Consider the following 15696-nt stretch of genomic DNA (forward strand, 5'->3'; position numbering starts at 1 on the left):
TTGACTCAACGTATATGGCAAAAAATGACTATTTTCAGCATTTATATGGCATATTTTTTCTGGCAACTGTGCTTCAGTGGCTGCGACCAAAAAAACTGGGCAAACAATGCCTACAAGGTCAACGTATGGCAAAAAATGACTATTTTCAGCATTTATATGGCATATTTTTTCTGGCAACTGTGCTTCAGTGGCTGCAACCAAAAAAACTGGGCAAACAATGTCTACAAGGTCAACGTATGGCGAAAAATGACTATTTTCAGCATTTATATGGCATATTTTTTCTGGCAACTGTGCTTCAGTGGCTGCAACCAAAAAAACTGGGCAAACAATGTCTACAAGGTCAACGTATGGCGAAAAATGACTATTTTCAGCATTTATATGGCATATTTTTTATGGCAACTGTGCTTCAGTGGCTGCGTCCAAAAAAACTGGGCAAACAATGCCTACAAGGTCAACGTATGGCAGTTGTTTAAAGAGAACAGTAGATTACTAGCCAGCAAAGCTACCTAAGCTAAAATGTCCCTCAAATCCCTGCAGACTTCTGTCCCTCCAATACAGAGCAGTATCAAGCAGATTACTAGCCAGCAAACTTACTATCATCTGTCCCTGAAATCACTAACAGCTCTCCCCCTACACTATCTCTTCCAAGCACACACAGGCAGATTTTTCAGATACATTTTTGCCCTTGATCCCCCTCTGGCATGCCACTGTCCAGGTCGTTGCACCCTTTAAACAACTTTAAAATCATTTTTCTGGCCAGAAATGTCTTTTCTAGATGTTAAAGTTCGCCTTCCCATTGAAGTCTATGGGGTTCGCGAACCGTTCGCGAACCGCTCGCGTTTTTGCGCAAGTTCGCGAATATGTTCGCGAACTTTTTTTCCGACGTTCGCTACATCCCTAGTAGATGGATGGATATAATCATGAGGATTTTGTACAGATATGTCCACGGAGTCCTTAGGAATGCTGATGGCCAAGGAAATTCCCTCAATAATATTGACATGCTTGTAGTAGCCTTGCTCATAATGTTATTTATTGCTTTATTGTGCCACCACTAAAAAGACCCGTTGGGGGTTTTATATAACGATCCTCTTTGCACTTGGAGCTGCAGGTCTGATTCCTTAAATGGCTTTCTATATTTTGTGTATTTTCCTCTGTAACAGACATTCTGGCTTTGCAGTTTGAGCACAATATTCCCGTCTGTTGATTTTCATTTGTATATAGAACAGGGCAATATCATAGTTATATGGCACCCTTAGCAGCCGTATATGGGTTGCATTGTGCTTGGACACCCTTTGGAGAGATGGTTACAAATGCAAGAAGGATGTCTCAAGCTAAGCAACGTTTCGAGTCTATTCAGTCCTTTATCGAGCTTGATAAAGGGCTGGATAAGCTCGAAAAGTTGCTTAACTTGAGGCACGAATAAAATTGTTATTTTTTCACTTAATCGGAGTGCTGTTGAAATACCTTATTGGACAGTAGTTTCAGTATATACATTGGCCATGCCCAACCTGGGGCATCAGAGAACTTCAAAACAGCCAGAGCAATAGAGCCCGATCTTGTGCACTCCGAGGCCTTTGTGTATCTGCCTTGCAGCGGTAGGTGCATGTGTGACCCGCGGCACTATGAATGCATATAATAGGCAAAGCTGTGGTTGTTTGCAGAACAGTGTGTGTGTGCGGAGTCTGCAGAGTAATGTTTGTCTGTCACCTGGGCTGTGCCTCTAACCTTAAGCTCTGATTTGCATGTGCACAGGGATTTGTGCCTATAATTTGCCGGAGTGCAGGAACGCTCGCTTGTAATTTGCTGAGTGATGGGAAGCCACATTAATGGCTTTGTGGGGTTTTTTCAAAGCAAAGTTAATTAAGCTGCTGTGTTGCTTCTGTGCCGGGGGTTTGCCTGGCTCTCACCCACTGCAGCCACACTATTGGGCTTGAGGGTCCTCCAAAAACAGGGTGCCCCTTCTCACTATTTTCTCCCATCTGATTTTTATGACTCTCTTTCTTCTTTATGCTTCTCCTTACTTTCCTTACCTTCATTCGCCCCTCTTATTGTCTTTTGTATTTTATATTTTTCTCCTTTATCCCTTCCAGCCGTCATCTATATCTCCTTCCTTCTCCCCTTCCATCCTTATCAAGCCGTCTCCTTTTCTCCATTCCAGTCTATTTCTGCTTTCCTTCTTTTATTCTCATCTGTGTTCTCTCTCTTCTGTTTCTCCCTCCTTTTATCTTTCTTTTTGCATTTGTCTTCCTTTCTTAATTTTTTCCCTTCTGTCTTGCTCTACTTTTCCCACTTTCTTCCCCTTTTTATGTTTCCACCTCACTGCTTGCCACCCTTTTCCCTTCTTTTTCTCTTTATCTCCAATTTTCATTCCACCCTTTCTTTTCCAATTTTTTTAAATCTCCTAGTTGACTATGTCACTTGTGTTTTCTCTCTTTCAACCTTTTTCTCCTCGCCCTTGTTCTACCCCTACATTCTCTATCATTTCTTCTAGGAGAATGCACCCCCAGCTCTTCTGCAGGCCAGTGTCTCTTGGCATATGCTGCAATACAGAGATTGTGGGTTATGGAAGGATAGGGGCAAGTCTGGGAAGTTAGGGCCATGACCCAAAAGATCTAATTTGAAACTTAAGAATGTCTGGAGATAAATGAGTTTGAAACACAAGTGGTGGGACTCCTGCAGACCTTGTTCCAGTCTCATTCTGGTCTAGGATGGAGGTAAAGGATGGTTTAATGAACTGTTCGATTCAATACCTAGGTCCTTCAGCTTTTGATAGGACTTCCTCCAGGGTTTAGCTAAACTCTCTCACTATTGCTGATCACTACAGGGAGAGTACTGACCCATCAGGAGAGGTCCACTTCCATAACCCCATTAACTGACAAAGCCTGATCAGATGGCGTGGGGGATGTTGACATTTGGGCACCATGCATGGGCCAGTAAGCTGCTGACATCTTTAAACATGGCAGCTACAATGACCTAGGGAAAGCCCTGATAATCTCCCATGTCTCGTGGGAAATGTACATTTCTATATAATTAATATCCAACCTATGAATGAGACATATGGGTCTGTTTTACCCAGCTCCATCCCTTTCATTGTCTCTCATCGCCTTCTCCGGCTGTCCCCGCGGTGCTTCCCTGGTGATATCCATTGTAGTTCCCTCCTTCCTTTAATAGAAAGGTCAGCTCTTATGCCCCAGAAATTAACCTCCTCCCACTCCGTAGGATTCTCCCTCAGTAATTAGAGAAGATTCTGCTGTCAGGCTGAGCTCTGAAGTGGAAATCCCGCAGTTATTATGATATTAAACGCGCGCTACACAATCACACACGCACATACACGCATGTCTCCGTAGGAACAAACTGCCCCCCAAGCAGCATGTTTATAATGACATTTTAAAGAACATCCCCGTTGCTATGGCAACAGAACCTTTCTCTGACAGATAACATTTTTTTCGTAGCCACTGTTGGCGGGGGGGGGGGCAGGATTATGCAATACGGGCAGTTACTGGTTAATCGCTCAAGTCAGAGATTGCCGACCCCTGGATCAGACCGTTAACCTATAATAGATATTAGCAATAGCAGATCTGTGATTACAATGGGGGGTCAGAGCTTTGTCCCTTGGCAGCCGCCACCGGGTTCTTTCATTATTTGTGGGCTCAGGTCCAAATTGAGTGTCACAGTGGAAATAACCTAAAGGAAAACTGAATTAGGGAATTGAAGAACAGGGATGTCATCTATAAACCCCCATACACCCTGCTGTACTAAGCCTGAACCCAAGGTGCAGGATAACATTATGGCACCATCCTCCTCCCATATGTATAAATACAAATATACAGAGAAGGAATGTTCTGGGCACACAATAAGCTATACCCTCATACTGTACTGTCTAAGGGAATCAATATGGCACCTCCTCCTCCCATATGTATAAATACAAATATACAGAGAAGGAATGTTCTGGGCACACAATAAGCTATACCCTCATACTGTACTGTCTAAGGGAATCAATATGGCACCATATGTATAAATACAAATATACAGAGAAGGAATGTTCTGGGCACACAATAAGCTATACCCTCATACTGTACTGTCTAAGGGAATCAATATGGCACCTCCTCCTCCCATATGTATAAATACAAATATAGAGAAGGAATGTTCTGGGCACACAATAAGCTATACCCTCATACTGTACTGTCTAAGGGAATCAATATGGCACCTCCTCCTCCCATATGTATAAATACAAATATAGAGAAGGAATGTTCTGGGCACACAATAAGCTATACCCTCATACTGTACTGTCTAAGGGAATCAATATGGCACCTCCTCCCATATGTATAAATACAAATATACAGAGAAGGAATGTTCTGGGCACATAATAAGCTATATTATATATATATTATATTATATGGTATTAAAAAAACAGCTGTTCCGCATTCAGCCCAAAACTACTGGGAGCAGATAAATACAATTTCATGCACAGCCGCACAGTGCTGCGGATCAGAAATCTCTGTATTATAGAAATCCCAAGTCACGCGCGTGAACAAAGCAGATGAGAGGATTTAACAAATACAGGAACATCCCAGCCGATGCAATTAGACTGGGTATTGTTACTGGGTAATAACTGGTATGTTTTACAGCAAGAACAGACCCCTAAGTTTGCTCATAGTCTGTACAGAGAGATCCCATAAAACTATGGCAGCATAGGTATTCCCTGTACTAAGCACAATTCAGCAGGAACAGTCCCTAAGTTTGCTCATAGTCTGTACAGAGAGATCCCATAAAACTATGGCAGCATAGGTATCCCCTGTACTAAGCACAATTCAGCAGGAACAGTCCCTAAGTTTGCTCATAGTCTGTACAGAGAAATCCCATAAAACTATGGCAGCATAGGTATTCCCTGTACTAAGCACAATTCAGCAGGAACAGCCCCTAAGTTTGCTCATAGTCTGTACAGAGAGATCCCATAAAACTATGGCAGCATAGGTATTCCCCTGTACTAAGCACAATTCAGCAGGAACAGCCCCTAAATTTGCTCATAGTCTGTACAGAGAGATCCCATAAAACTATGGCAGCATAGGTATTCCCTGTACTAAGCACAATTCAGCAGGAAACATTTATAACAAGTGAATGTAAAATTGATGAGAGTGCTATTATAAGCACTTTTGTCATTTACATTCATTATTTATTTTCTTTTTATTCAACTAATCTCCCCAAACTGCCTCCCACTGGCTAGAATATAAATCGCAGGTAGGATGGCACTTGGTGTGCTTTGTTTTCTGAAGCCACCCGAAATTTCCTCGTGAGGCAACTTCGGGCGACTACGGAAAACTAAGTGCAACGATTGCCATCCTGAAGGCAATTTACATTTTAGCTGTCGGGAGGTAGTTCGGGAGATTAATTTCTCGGCGACAAATCTCCTCTTCTTCGGGGCGACTTATCTCCCCAAACTGCCTCCCACCGGCTAGAATGTTAATCGCCTGCGGGATGGCACTCAGAGCGATTCATTTTTCGAAGTCGCCTGAAGTTTCCTCGTGAGACGAGTTTGGAAAACGAAGCGAACTGGCAATTTACATTCTAGCCGGCAGGAGGCAGTTCAGGGAGATTAGTCGCCCGAAGAAGAGGAGATTTGTTGCCAGGCGACTATTCTCCCCAAATCTGAGCGTGTGTCTCTGCCCTATTCGTGGGGGTTAGAGCAGGCGCCTGCTTATTTGTGCCAATGGAAAGGGATCTGGTATTTTAGCGACCTGGCTTGGAATAATGACGCTTAATTCCAATGTTCTTAAAGGGGTGGGGTGGTTCACCAAGTTCACTTATAAAATGGCCAGTTTTCAGTTGGTCTGCATTATTTTATTTTTTTCATAGTTTTTCAAATTATTTGCCTCTTTCTTCTGACTCTTTCCATATTTAAAATGGGGGTCACTGACCCCATTAAAAAAAATGCTTTGTAAGGCTCCAAATGTATTGTTTTTGCTACTTTTTATTCCTCATCTTTATATTCAGACCTCTCCTATTCATATTCCAGTCTCTCGTTCAAATCAATGCATGGTTGCTAGGGGAATTGGGGCGTAACTACAGAGGAAGCAGGAGGTATAGGGGGCCCCACAAGACCCAAATAATGAGCAATTTCTAGTGGTAGAACAGGACAACCTCTGGATATGTTTTGGGCCCTAAAATTAGTAGAGGGCTGAATAGAAAAAAGTAGAATTAACAATAAATATGTAGCCTTGCAAAGCATTTGTTTTTTTTAGAACCCCCCCCCCCATTTGAAAGCTGGAAAGTGTCAGAAATAAAAGGCAAAACACTCACTAACTATAAAACATAAATAATGAATAATGACCAAAGTTGCTAGGAATTCTATAACATACGAAAATCTACCCTTTAATCTCACACAATTTTGGCCCCTCTTATCTGGTTGCCCACAGTGCCAACCCAGCATTCCACCCCCCCCCATAATTTACACCCCTAAAGCCCACCTGATATTATCTCAGATACAAGCAGCCATGGTTCATTAGAGAAATCTGTGATTCCTATAGGCTACAACCCAAAATTGGACCTCCATGCTGTCTCCACGACTCCCTTTAATAGATATGTTCTTTAAGTAATAGTCATTAAAGGGATAAAGTCATTAGAAACATGTTTTTTTCAAAATGCATCAGTTGATAGAGCTGATCCAGCAGACTTCTGCACTGAAATCTGTTTTTCAAAAGAGCGAACCGATTTTTTTATTTTTAATTTTAAAATCTGACATATTGTTAGTTTCCCAGCTGCCCCCAGTCATAGTAACTTGTGCTCTAATAAACTTTAGTCTCTCTTTACTGCTGCACTGCAAGTTGGAGTGATATCACCCCCTCCCTTCCCCCCCCCCCTCCAGCAGCCCATCAGCAGAACAATGGGAAGGTAACCAGATAACAGCTCCCTAACACAAGATAACAGCTGCCGGGTAGATCTAAGAACAACACTCAATAGTAAAATCCAGGTCCCACTGAGACACATTCAGTTACATTGAGTAGGAGAAACAACAGCTTGCCAGAAAGCAGTTCCATCCTAAAGTGCTGGCTCTTTCTGAAATCACATGACCAGGCAAAATGACCTGAGATGCACCTACACACCAATATTACAACTAAATACACTTGCTGGTTCAGGAATGAGATTTTATATTGTAGAGTGAATTATTTGCAGTGTAAACAGCGTCATTTGGAAATAAAAACCAGTGTTTTAGGCTATGAAGCTGACCCCCAGACTTTATTTGAGTCCCCTGGGAAAAAGAAACCCTATAAATCTATATTGATTTTAATGTATTACAGCAAGCTTATCTTGGCTCAGGGGGCAATCAATACAATATAAGAATAAGCAAACACGGATTGTGACCAATCACAGCATCACTTCCATGCACAGTATCTATGAGCATAGCCAGTTCCAACTGTCAGTTTTATAGACTGTTAAATTGGTCAAAATGTGCCTAACTCCCTTGGCAGAGCTCCACTTAGCAGGGATTGTCTACTTATGCTCGCAATGAACAAGAATTATGGGAACATGTGGAGCTGGAGGTTCAGTTCCATTTAACGGGCCGTGTGTTTAATAAGATCGGCAGGTTACATTTTACAAGCAGCGCTCATGAGACCTCCAGTGCGGTTTGCAAATCACTGGGTCCCGTAAGAGGTCGCTGATGGGAAATTTAACGCACCGAGGCTTGTGTTTGTGCAATGTGTGATGGGAGGATTATAAAGGAGACACACATTTTTGTGCTCCATGTGGTCCTAAGGAGACCTGTGCTGCCTCTGGCCAATAATAAAACCCAGGAACTTGTCTGTAGTGTCATCTATACCACTCCTTCTTGGCCATCAGGCCACAACTTCTCCAGGGATTATAAATACTGTGAAGACATTTTGGCAGTGGGTGTGCAAAGAAACCTTTGAACTCCTACTGGCAAAATGTCTTCACATTGTGTGTCACAATAAAGCTGTATTGTTATTAATACTAGCGGTGTGGACTTCAATCAGTGCTCCAAGCAGGTATCTGTACAAGCTAGTGTCAGAATTTTTGGGTGAAGTTGTTGAAATCTCGAGAGAGCTGCGACCGGCTTTGAGATGCTACATGCCCTTGTGAGCTCCGCCATTATCTCAATACAAGCCATGATATATTATTATATATCACAAGACTGGTACCCAGCATTGATGGGTGCAGGCCCGGATTTGTGGAAAGGCTTAGGGCGGCAGGATTTTAGGGTGGCGGCAGGCTGCCCACCATACCCATATTGGTTCAAAAACACTGGGGATGTGCTGGAGATACAATAATCTCCCATGCGCTAATGCCCATTGCTCCAGTCTAGATGAAGAAAATTTGCACGAGGGGACAGGGGCGATGAATGGCAGTGAGCCTAGGGGCGCCCGCTATGTAAATCCGGCCCTGGATAGGTGAAATTGTCCCACTTTGCTTCGTTGAAAAATTTGCAAATTTCCCACAAAATTCACAAAACGGCAAAAAATTCACCAAAAATTTTGAAGCCCACATCAATTTTGACACCTGCATCAATTTTGACACCCACATTAAAGTCAATGGACGTCTGAATAATATTGACGCACGACAGATTTGACGCAATCGACTATTCCGATGCGTATCCAAATTAGCTTGACGCCGAAACGCAGAAATTCGCCGTGAATTCGCACCTCACCTACCCAGTGATAAGGAGCTTGTAATGATGCAATGGTAGCTTAGGCAAGGCTGAAAGTGCAGGATGAGCAAGGAATATATTTACTGAATCTTTGAAGAAATAGCAGACTATTTTATACAGTATTAAAAATGAGGATATGCTTGGCCTTTAAAGAAGAGTCTTGGGGGTAGAAGTGGGAATTTAAATACTGCCTTTCTTCTCTCTACAGAAATGAGACTGTGTTGCATCAGTTCTGCTGTCCCGTTGCCGATGCCGAGCAGAAACCGTCTCCACCCAGGTGAGTTTGTATCCTGGCAGATATAAGGGCTCAGTGTTTCCCAAAATCCATGTTGACAGGCCATATAATTGTTTGATATATGTTTTGTGCTCTGTTAATTTCCCTTTATACAATATTTTGTAAATGTTTTGTATGATTATCGATCTTCTGTGGGCTTCTATAAACCCTATAAAAACAAGCAGCGCACTCCTGGGCTTTTTCCACGGATCGCTCAACTCCAGACCATAAGGATTAATTATCTCTTTCTTTGTGTAACCACCACCATGATCCTCAATCTTCTCCAATAGAATCATCAACGGTTTTAAAAAGACTTACCATTACAAAAAAGATAAGCCTGAAATTATGAGTAATCAATGGAAATGCTATATACCATCAGTGGGCAAATAATAAATAGGGGGCATTTCAGGAAGGCTGGGGCCACAGTCTAAGGCAGTGGTCCTCAAATAGTGAGACTAACCCTACTGAGATGACCTGGCAGGGATGAGGAGATGCTTAACCTGATGACAGTTCATGGTTGAGAATTGGGGAGAATGTTCGCTCTCCTGAATGTACTTGAAAGCCCAGAATGAAAGCCAGTTAGGATAAGAATTGGGGAGGGTGAGCATTTGCTCTTCTACTCTTCATCTTTTTGAGACACCACCCAGTAGGCAAATACTGATAAATGCTGACTGAGTAATCTAGAGACTCTGGTATTGCTGGAATACCGCTGGCCTTACTGGGGTGGCATGGAGATCTCTAAAGGAAGGCTAAGCCTGAAGACCACTTAGGATGAGACTTGGGGAGAATTCCCATTTTGTCTTATTGAAAAAAATCCTTGGAGGTAAAATTCAGATATAAGCTGAAATTTAGAGGCAGTGGTTGCCAAACTGTTGGGCTCCCCCTCTGGGGGGGTTTTGGAGCAGTTGCAGGATTGGGGGCCCATGCTGAAGGCTAGTTAGGGCGGGAATCTGAGATAATGGACAATTGTTATTCTAGATACACCTGAAAGCCCATCTTAAAGGTCATGGTGAGAATGGAGTTGAATATGTATTACTTTCCTAGATATTCTTCAAACTATGGCAAAACCACTGGACTTGCAGTATAGGAAAACACTGGTCAATCAAAGGCAGAACCATCAAGAATGGCCCTGGTCAAAGGTTGGACCTTCAATTGGGGTTTGAATTGAAAAGCTTTGCAGATGCTGATTTATCTGAGAACTGTTATGGTTATAAGTCCTTTTATAAGCATTTTTCACCAAAGCACCATAGCTATAAAAGCCACAAACAATTCCTCCTCTCCTTTGTCTCTCCTATCAATTTCATCCCTGTCGGCCTTTACACATCATTACTTAATGAGAAATTCTTGCACCTCCTCAGACATTTCTATAACATCTGTCATTACAAGAAGATAAAGGGAGCAGGAATGCCATGGAGGGGGCGTCTTGGAAACGATGTGCCTAAAGGAACAAGTGCAATATTGCTGGATAGATACAGATGAGACCTTCACTTCGCATAATAGGAATTAAAATTCTGAGCTCATTTACGCACATCCCCCCTAATAATAAATTGTTCCATTGATTAGTCTGAAATTAGCATATCTGGGAACTTCCGAACTCCGCTGACCCTGAGATCTGGAAAAATATTGAACGGCAATAGAGGATTTTATGGAATGAAGATCTCAGTTGGCCTAGTTGGGATTGGTTACACTGACGCTTATGGAGGGATATGAAAACTTATAAACACTGGTATGGGATCTATTATCCGGAAACCCGTTATCCAGAAAGCTCAGAATTACGCAAAGTCCGTCTCCCATAGACTCAATTTTATCCAAATAATCCAGATTTTTAAAAATGATTTCCTTTGTAATAATAAAACAGAACCTTGTACGTGATTGAAACTAAGATACAATTAATTCTTATTGGAAGCAGAACCGGCCTAATGGGTTTATTTAATGTTTACCTGATTTTCTTGGTATAAAGATCCAAAATAGAGAAAGATCCATTATCCGGAAAACCCCAGGTATATCATTTTTCAGTTAAATGCTACAATTAAATAAAGTAATTTATTTAAGGGGACTTTCATTACGTCACTGTTTGATATCTGCTGTATCTCGTATTCATATTCATTCCCTCCCCCCGTTTTCAAGATATTAGCAGTTTTTTGCTGCTCATAATGAATTTAAAACAACAGCACCACCCGCTGCTCATTATGGCTGTGATAGGCTCAGTGATCATCCATCCAGTTACAGTTTTTATTTGTACATCCATCTCAGTTCTCTTGTTGGTGCTATTTGCAAACGCTGCACTGCATGCTGGGCAATTACAGTCATGGGGTTTATAATGCGCATTATCTAATTCTGAGGATGAAACGGCAGGGGACAGTGTTAGAGTGCAGAGCCCACTGCAGTGAATTTGGAATCTCTGCAGCAAGTTCAGTTACAGCTCTAGCAAGCAATGTTCCCTTTAATTCCTTCCCGTCTACTTCTGCAAAAAAATTCTTCTGTACGCACATTTTGAATTTGTTTTTACAAACTGTGTCCTCAGGTGAGAATTAAAGGACAAAGAAAGGCCTATTTAAAAAACAACCGTCTTACATTGCTTGCGTGTAGGAGCTGTAGCACTGCGTATCCGCAAATCCCGCTGACTTCTAGCAAAGCATTCACCCATAGTGCCCTGGTCTTTACCAAAACCGTGATTCTACGCGGTCTATATGAGCAGGAGACCGGAGCATACGCATAAGTCGCTGAAATAACGTCACTAATCAGTAGGCAGGAATCTAGTGGCGCATGCATTGTTTGAGCACATCCGCCATATTGGAGATGCGCTTCAAAAAAATGGCTGTGACGACTGCAGTGTGGCAGTTAAAAGTTTGGAGACTTACAGCTCCCGAAGGAGACGCATAACAGGGGGGAAAGTTTAGCGATCAAGCGCTAAAGAGAAGGATTCTTATGTTTAACTTGTAAAAAAAGGGTTTCCTTGTCCTTTAATATAAAATGTTGTGTTTTCATGCAGAATTCTTTGGGTCAGACCATGAGTTGAATTGTTAGGTGTGTTTTTGGATTTATACTTGATAAGTGAAGAGTGTGTTATTGCGTTTGTAATTGTAATGCCTTAACTGAACCCTGAAAAGATTTAGGATACAGGATTGCCATTAATAAGCGAGAGAGAGACGGTTCTGTGTGCTCAAAAGAGATCTATTCTAGTGATATTTGGGATAAGTGTTTGTAAATCTCCTAGAGGCTCTTTTTAAAAGCCACATTGAGCAATATTTGGGATGAGGGTTGGTTACTCACCTAGACTCCAAGCCTGAATAACATTTTAGTTTGAGATTTGGGATGAGGGTTAGTTAATCTCCTACAACCCAAGCCTGAAGGACACTTAGTTTGAGATTTGAGTGAGGACTAATTATTCTCCTAGAATCTATGTCTTAAAAATATTTTACGATTTGGGATGAAGGCTAATTACTCTCCTAAAATCCAAGCCTGACGGACTGTTTGAGATTGGGGAAGAGGACTAATTCTTCTTCTAGAATCCAAACCTTAAGGTCACTTCGATAGTTGGGAATGAGGGCTAATTACTCTACTAGATTCCAAGCCTGAAGGACACTTCGTTTGAGATTTGGGATGAGGACTAATTATTCTTCTAGAATCCAAGTCCTAATGACACCTTGATATGTGGGGTGAGGTCTAATTACTTTCCTAGATTACAAGACTGAAGGACACGTAGTTTGATATTTGGGATGAGGACTAATTATTCTTCTAGAATGCAAATCTTAATAACACCTTGATATTTGGGGTGAGGTTTTATTACTTTCCTAGATTCCAAGCCTGAAGGACACTTAGTTTGAGATTTGGGATGCGGACTAATTATTCTTCTAGAATCCAAGTCTTAATGACACCTTGATATTTTGGGTGAAGTCTAATTACTTTCCTAGATTCCAAGCTTGAAGGACACTTTGTTTAAGATTTGGAATGAGGGCTAATTATTCTTCTAGAATCCAAGCCTGAAGGACACTTAGTTTGAGATTTGGGATGAGGACTAATTATCCTTCTAGAATCCAAGTCTTAATGATACCTTGATATTTTGGGTGAAGTCTAATTACTTTCCTAGATTCCAAGCTTGAAGGACACTTTGTTTGAGATTTGGGATGAGGACTAATTATTCTTCTAGAATGCAAATCTTAATAACACCTTGATAATTGGGGTGAGGTTTTATTACTTTCCTAGTTTCCAAGCTGAAGGACACTTAGTTTGAGATTTGGGATGAGGACTAATTATTCTTCTAGAATCCAAGTCTTAATGACACCTTGATATTTTGGGTGAAGTCTAATTACTTTCCTAGATTCCAAGCTTGAAGGACACTTTGTTTAAGATTTGGAATGAGGGCTAATTATTCTCCTAGAATCCAAGCCTTAAGATTTGGGGTGAGGCCTAATTAGTCTCCTAGAGGCTTACAATGAAGGCCACAATGAGCAAAATTCAGATTTAGGATGAGAGCGCATTACTCTCTTAGATGCCAAACCTGACTTTGTGTCAGATTTGGAAGTTGGGATAATTACTATGCTGTACTGGGTGTTGTAGTCCAATCACCTCCTTTAAGGGTTGTTTATAAATGGATATGTCCAAATTGTCAGGAGGAGGGAAGTTAAATCCACCTGATTCATAAATATAGGGAAACCTTCTCTTTTCATCTCTTCCTATTCCCCAAGCACTCACAGTACATTCTGAATACTCATCAGCGCTGCCGCGGGTGTGATCAGGGGGGTTAATTAGCCTCTATTTTCTCTGATCCTCCCATTTAAGATAAAACCCGGATTTCTCTGTTGCTGTTATCATTGTGTAATCAACCTTTGAGATGCTGCACAATGAAGCAGGCGAAAATTTCGATAATACCCGAAGCAGAAAGAGAAAATAAAGGTCAGTGTCTCCTGGAAAGAGAGGAATAATGGAATGAGATAGAAGGAAGAGAGAAAGAAAAATGGGATTGAAGAGAATGGAGAAGAATAAGAAATAGAAAGGGAATGGGGCAAGAAAGCCGAATGAGATAGGGAAAAGGGAATAGGAAAGAGGTAATGCAATGAACAGAGAAGAAGTTCACAATAAAGGGTAGTAAAAATGTTTTACTATGTGACACTCCATCCCCTCCCCATTCTAAGGGTTTCGGATGGGTTCTGCCCCAACCTGGATCTATAAACATCTTTGGAACTGCCACCAAACCCAACCTGCAGAGGGGTTTTCATTTCAGGGAAACTGTCCCGGTACTCGAAGAAGTGACGTCACAATGAACCAGAAGTGACGTCACTCCAAGATGCAGATCAGCCAAGAATGGACTATCCCTGGACTTTTACTCTAAAATCCTGACACCGTTGCAGGTATTCTGAGGTTAGCTGACGAGGTGCATATTTTAGGAATCTTCCATATTGCATCTGCCCTGCTGAACCCAGGCCTGGGTTGAGCTTGAAAGGGGATTGTGCCCCCTCTGATGATGACAGATAATTAGAAATAATGGGGCCCAATATTACTTAGTTATCAGGACCCTCCCTTCTTAGGGCGTTCATTGTATTTTGGAAGGTGGGGTAATCCTTTTGTATGCAGCAACTGTGCTTTGTGTTGTATCACATTCTGCAGCTGTTAGAAGGGATGGGGTTTGTTTTTACGGGGCTCGTTATTTCTCTTTCTTGGGTGGGTTTATTCTTTATAATAGGAAAATTATTTTTTTATTAAAAATGTAGGTTGAATACAGTAAATGACATGATTCCTATTGAAGAAAGGTGAGTCAGAGCACACTCCTGAAACTTTATGCTGTGAGTGCCAGTGTATTTCTATTCTATGATTCCTATTGAGCAAGGTGTTTAAAGGCTCATACTGATCCTTTCAGGGGTACATCCCCTCTAGCGTCAGGCTGTGCGGTGGACCCCAAAACTGATAACAATAACTAGAATATATATTGCTTTATCCAGTGCTTTGTTGCTTCGCTTGCTGATTTGAAGTCATCCGGAATGTTGAGTCCCAGGTGCTGAGAAGTGTAGGAGCTTCAGTGCACACAATACACAATTACATTTTAGGCAACAAGGACTGACATTCTCAGAAGTCGTTGGTACCATCCGCTATGGTTAGGGGGGCTTAGCTAGCAGCTTGGGAAGTGGCCCGCTCTGACCTCAAGTCTAGATTTATGGCCCCAGGCCTTCAGGGTGTGACTGGCAAACAGCAATGTGTGGAGGGTAACTGTAATATAAAGACTAATGGCTTTTGTTCTCTTTTCTCCCTAACATGCTGCTGTTTGTCATTGCACAGGCCCAGGCACTGATGTGTCCCAGAATGGATCCCCGCGGCCAGCAGGGAAGAGTCATGTCATCAGACCCCTCAGGTGTGTGTGAGCGGAGCATCGAGTCAAGGCGTCTGCTCACACAGCAACCGCCCTTCCTGGAACAGGACCCTCTGCGCTGGGCTGCAGAGCTTGCACCTTCACCTCATTGGCAGAGCAGCTTGCAGTGCATTGCAGAGCAACATGTTTTCCCAGCAGAGCATTAAAATACTGTGCAGAGTATTCTAATACTGTGCAGAGCATTCTAATACCATGCCTGTGGCAATATTACTGGCCTATGCCTTTAAGCACTGTGCAGAGCAATATGGCACCATGCAGAGGATATGTCAGCTGTGATTGGCTGGGTGTGTGTGCCCAAATATCCTCAGGTGACTCTTAAGACTCAGGGTCTGAATTAAGCCTTGTATTTAACTGTTTTAGTCTGTTCACATGCCAAGACTTGTATGTGCATGGGTT

At 42.0% G+C, this 15696-nt stretch overlaps 1 protein-coding gene across 11 annotated transcripts in view; it reads left to right on the top strand.

The window, feature by feature from the left end:
- The window catches only part of iqsec3.S (IQ motif and Sec7 domain 3 S homeolog), a 73383-nt gene that overhangs the window by 25946 nt on the left and 31741 nt on the right, over nt 1-15696 (top strand). For 10 of the 11 annotated variants that reach the window (XM_041587952.1, XM_018254846.2, XM_018254845.2 and 7 more), the window contains exon 2: nt 8871-8939. In XM_041587952.1, the coding sequence (XP_041443886.1) occupies nt 8871-8939 (69 nt within the window). Of the gene's footprint in view, nt 1-8870; nt 8940-15209; nt 15283-15696 lie in introns of all 11 variants that reach the window. The other variant, XM_041587951.1, reaches the window with a different exon arrangement.

The sequence above is a fragment of the Xenopus laevis genome, chromosome 3S (assembly GCF_017654675.1).
Source record: "Xenopus laevis strain J_2021 chromosome 3S, Xenopus_laevis_v10.1, whole genome shotgun sequence".
Lineage (NCBI taxonomy): Eukaryota > Metazoa > Chordata > Amphibia > Anura > Pipidae > Xenopus > Xenopus laevis.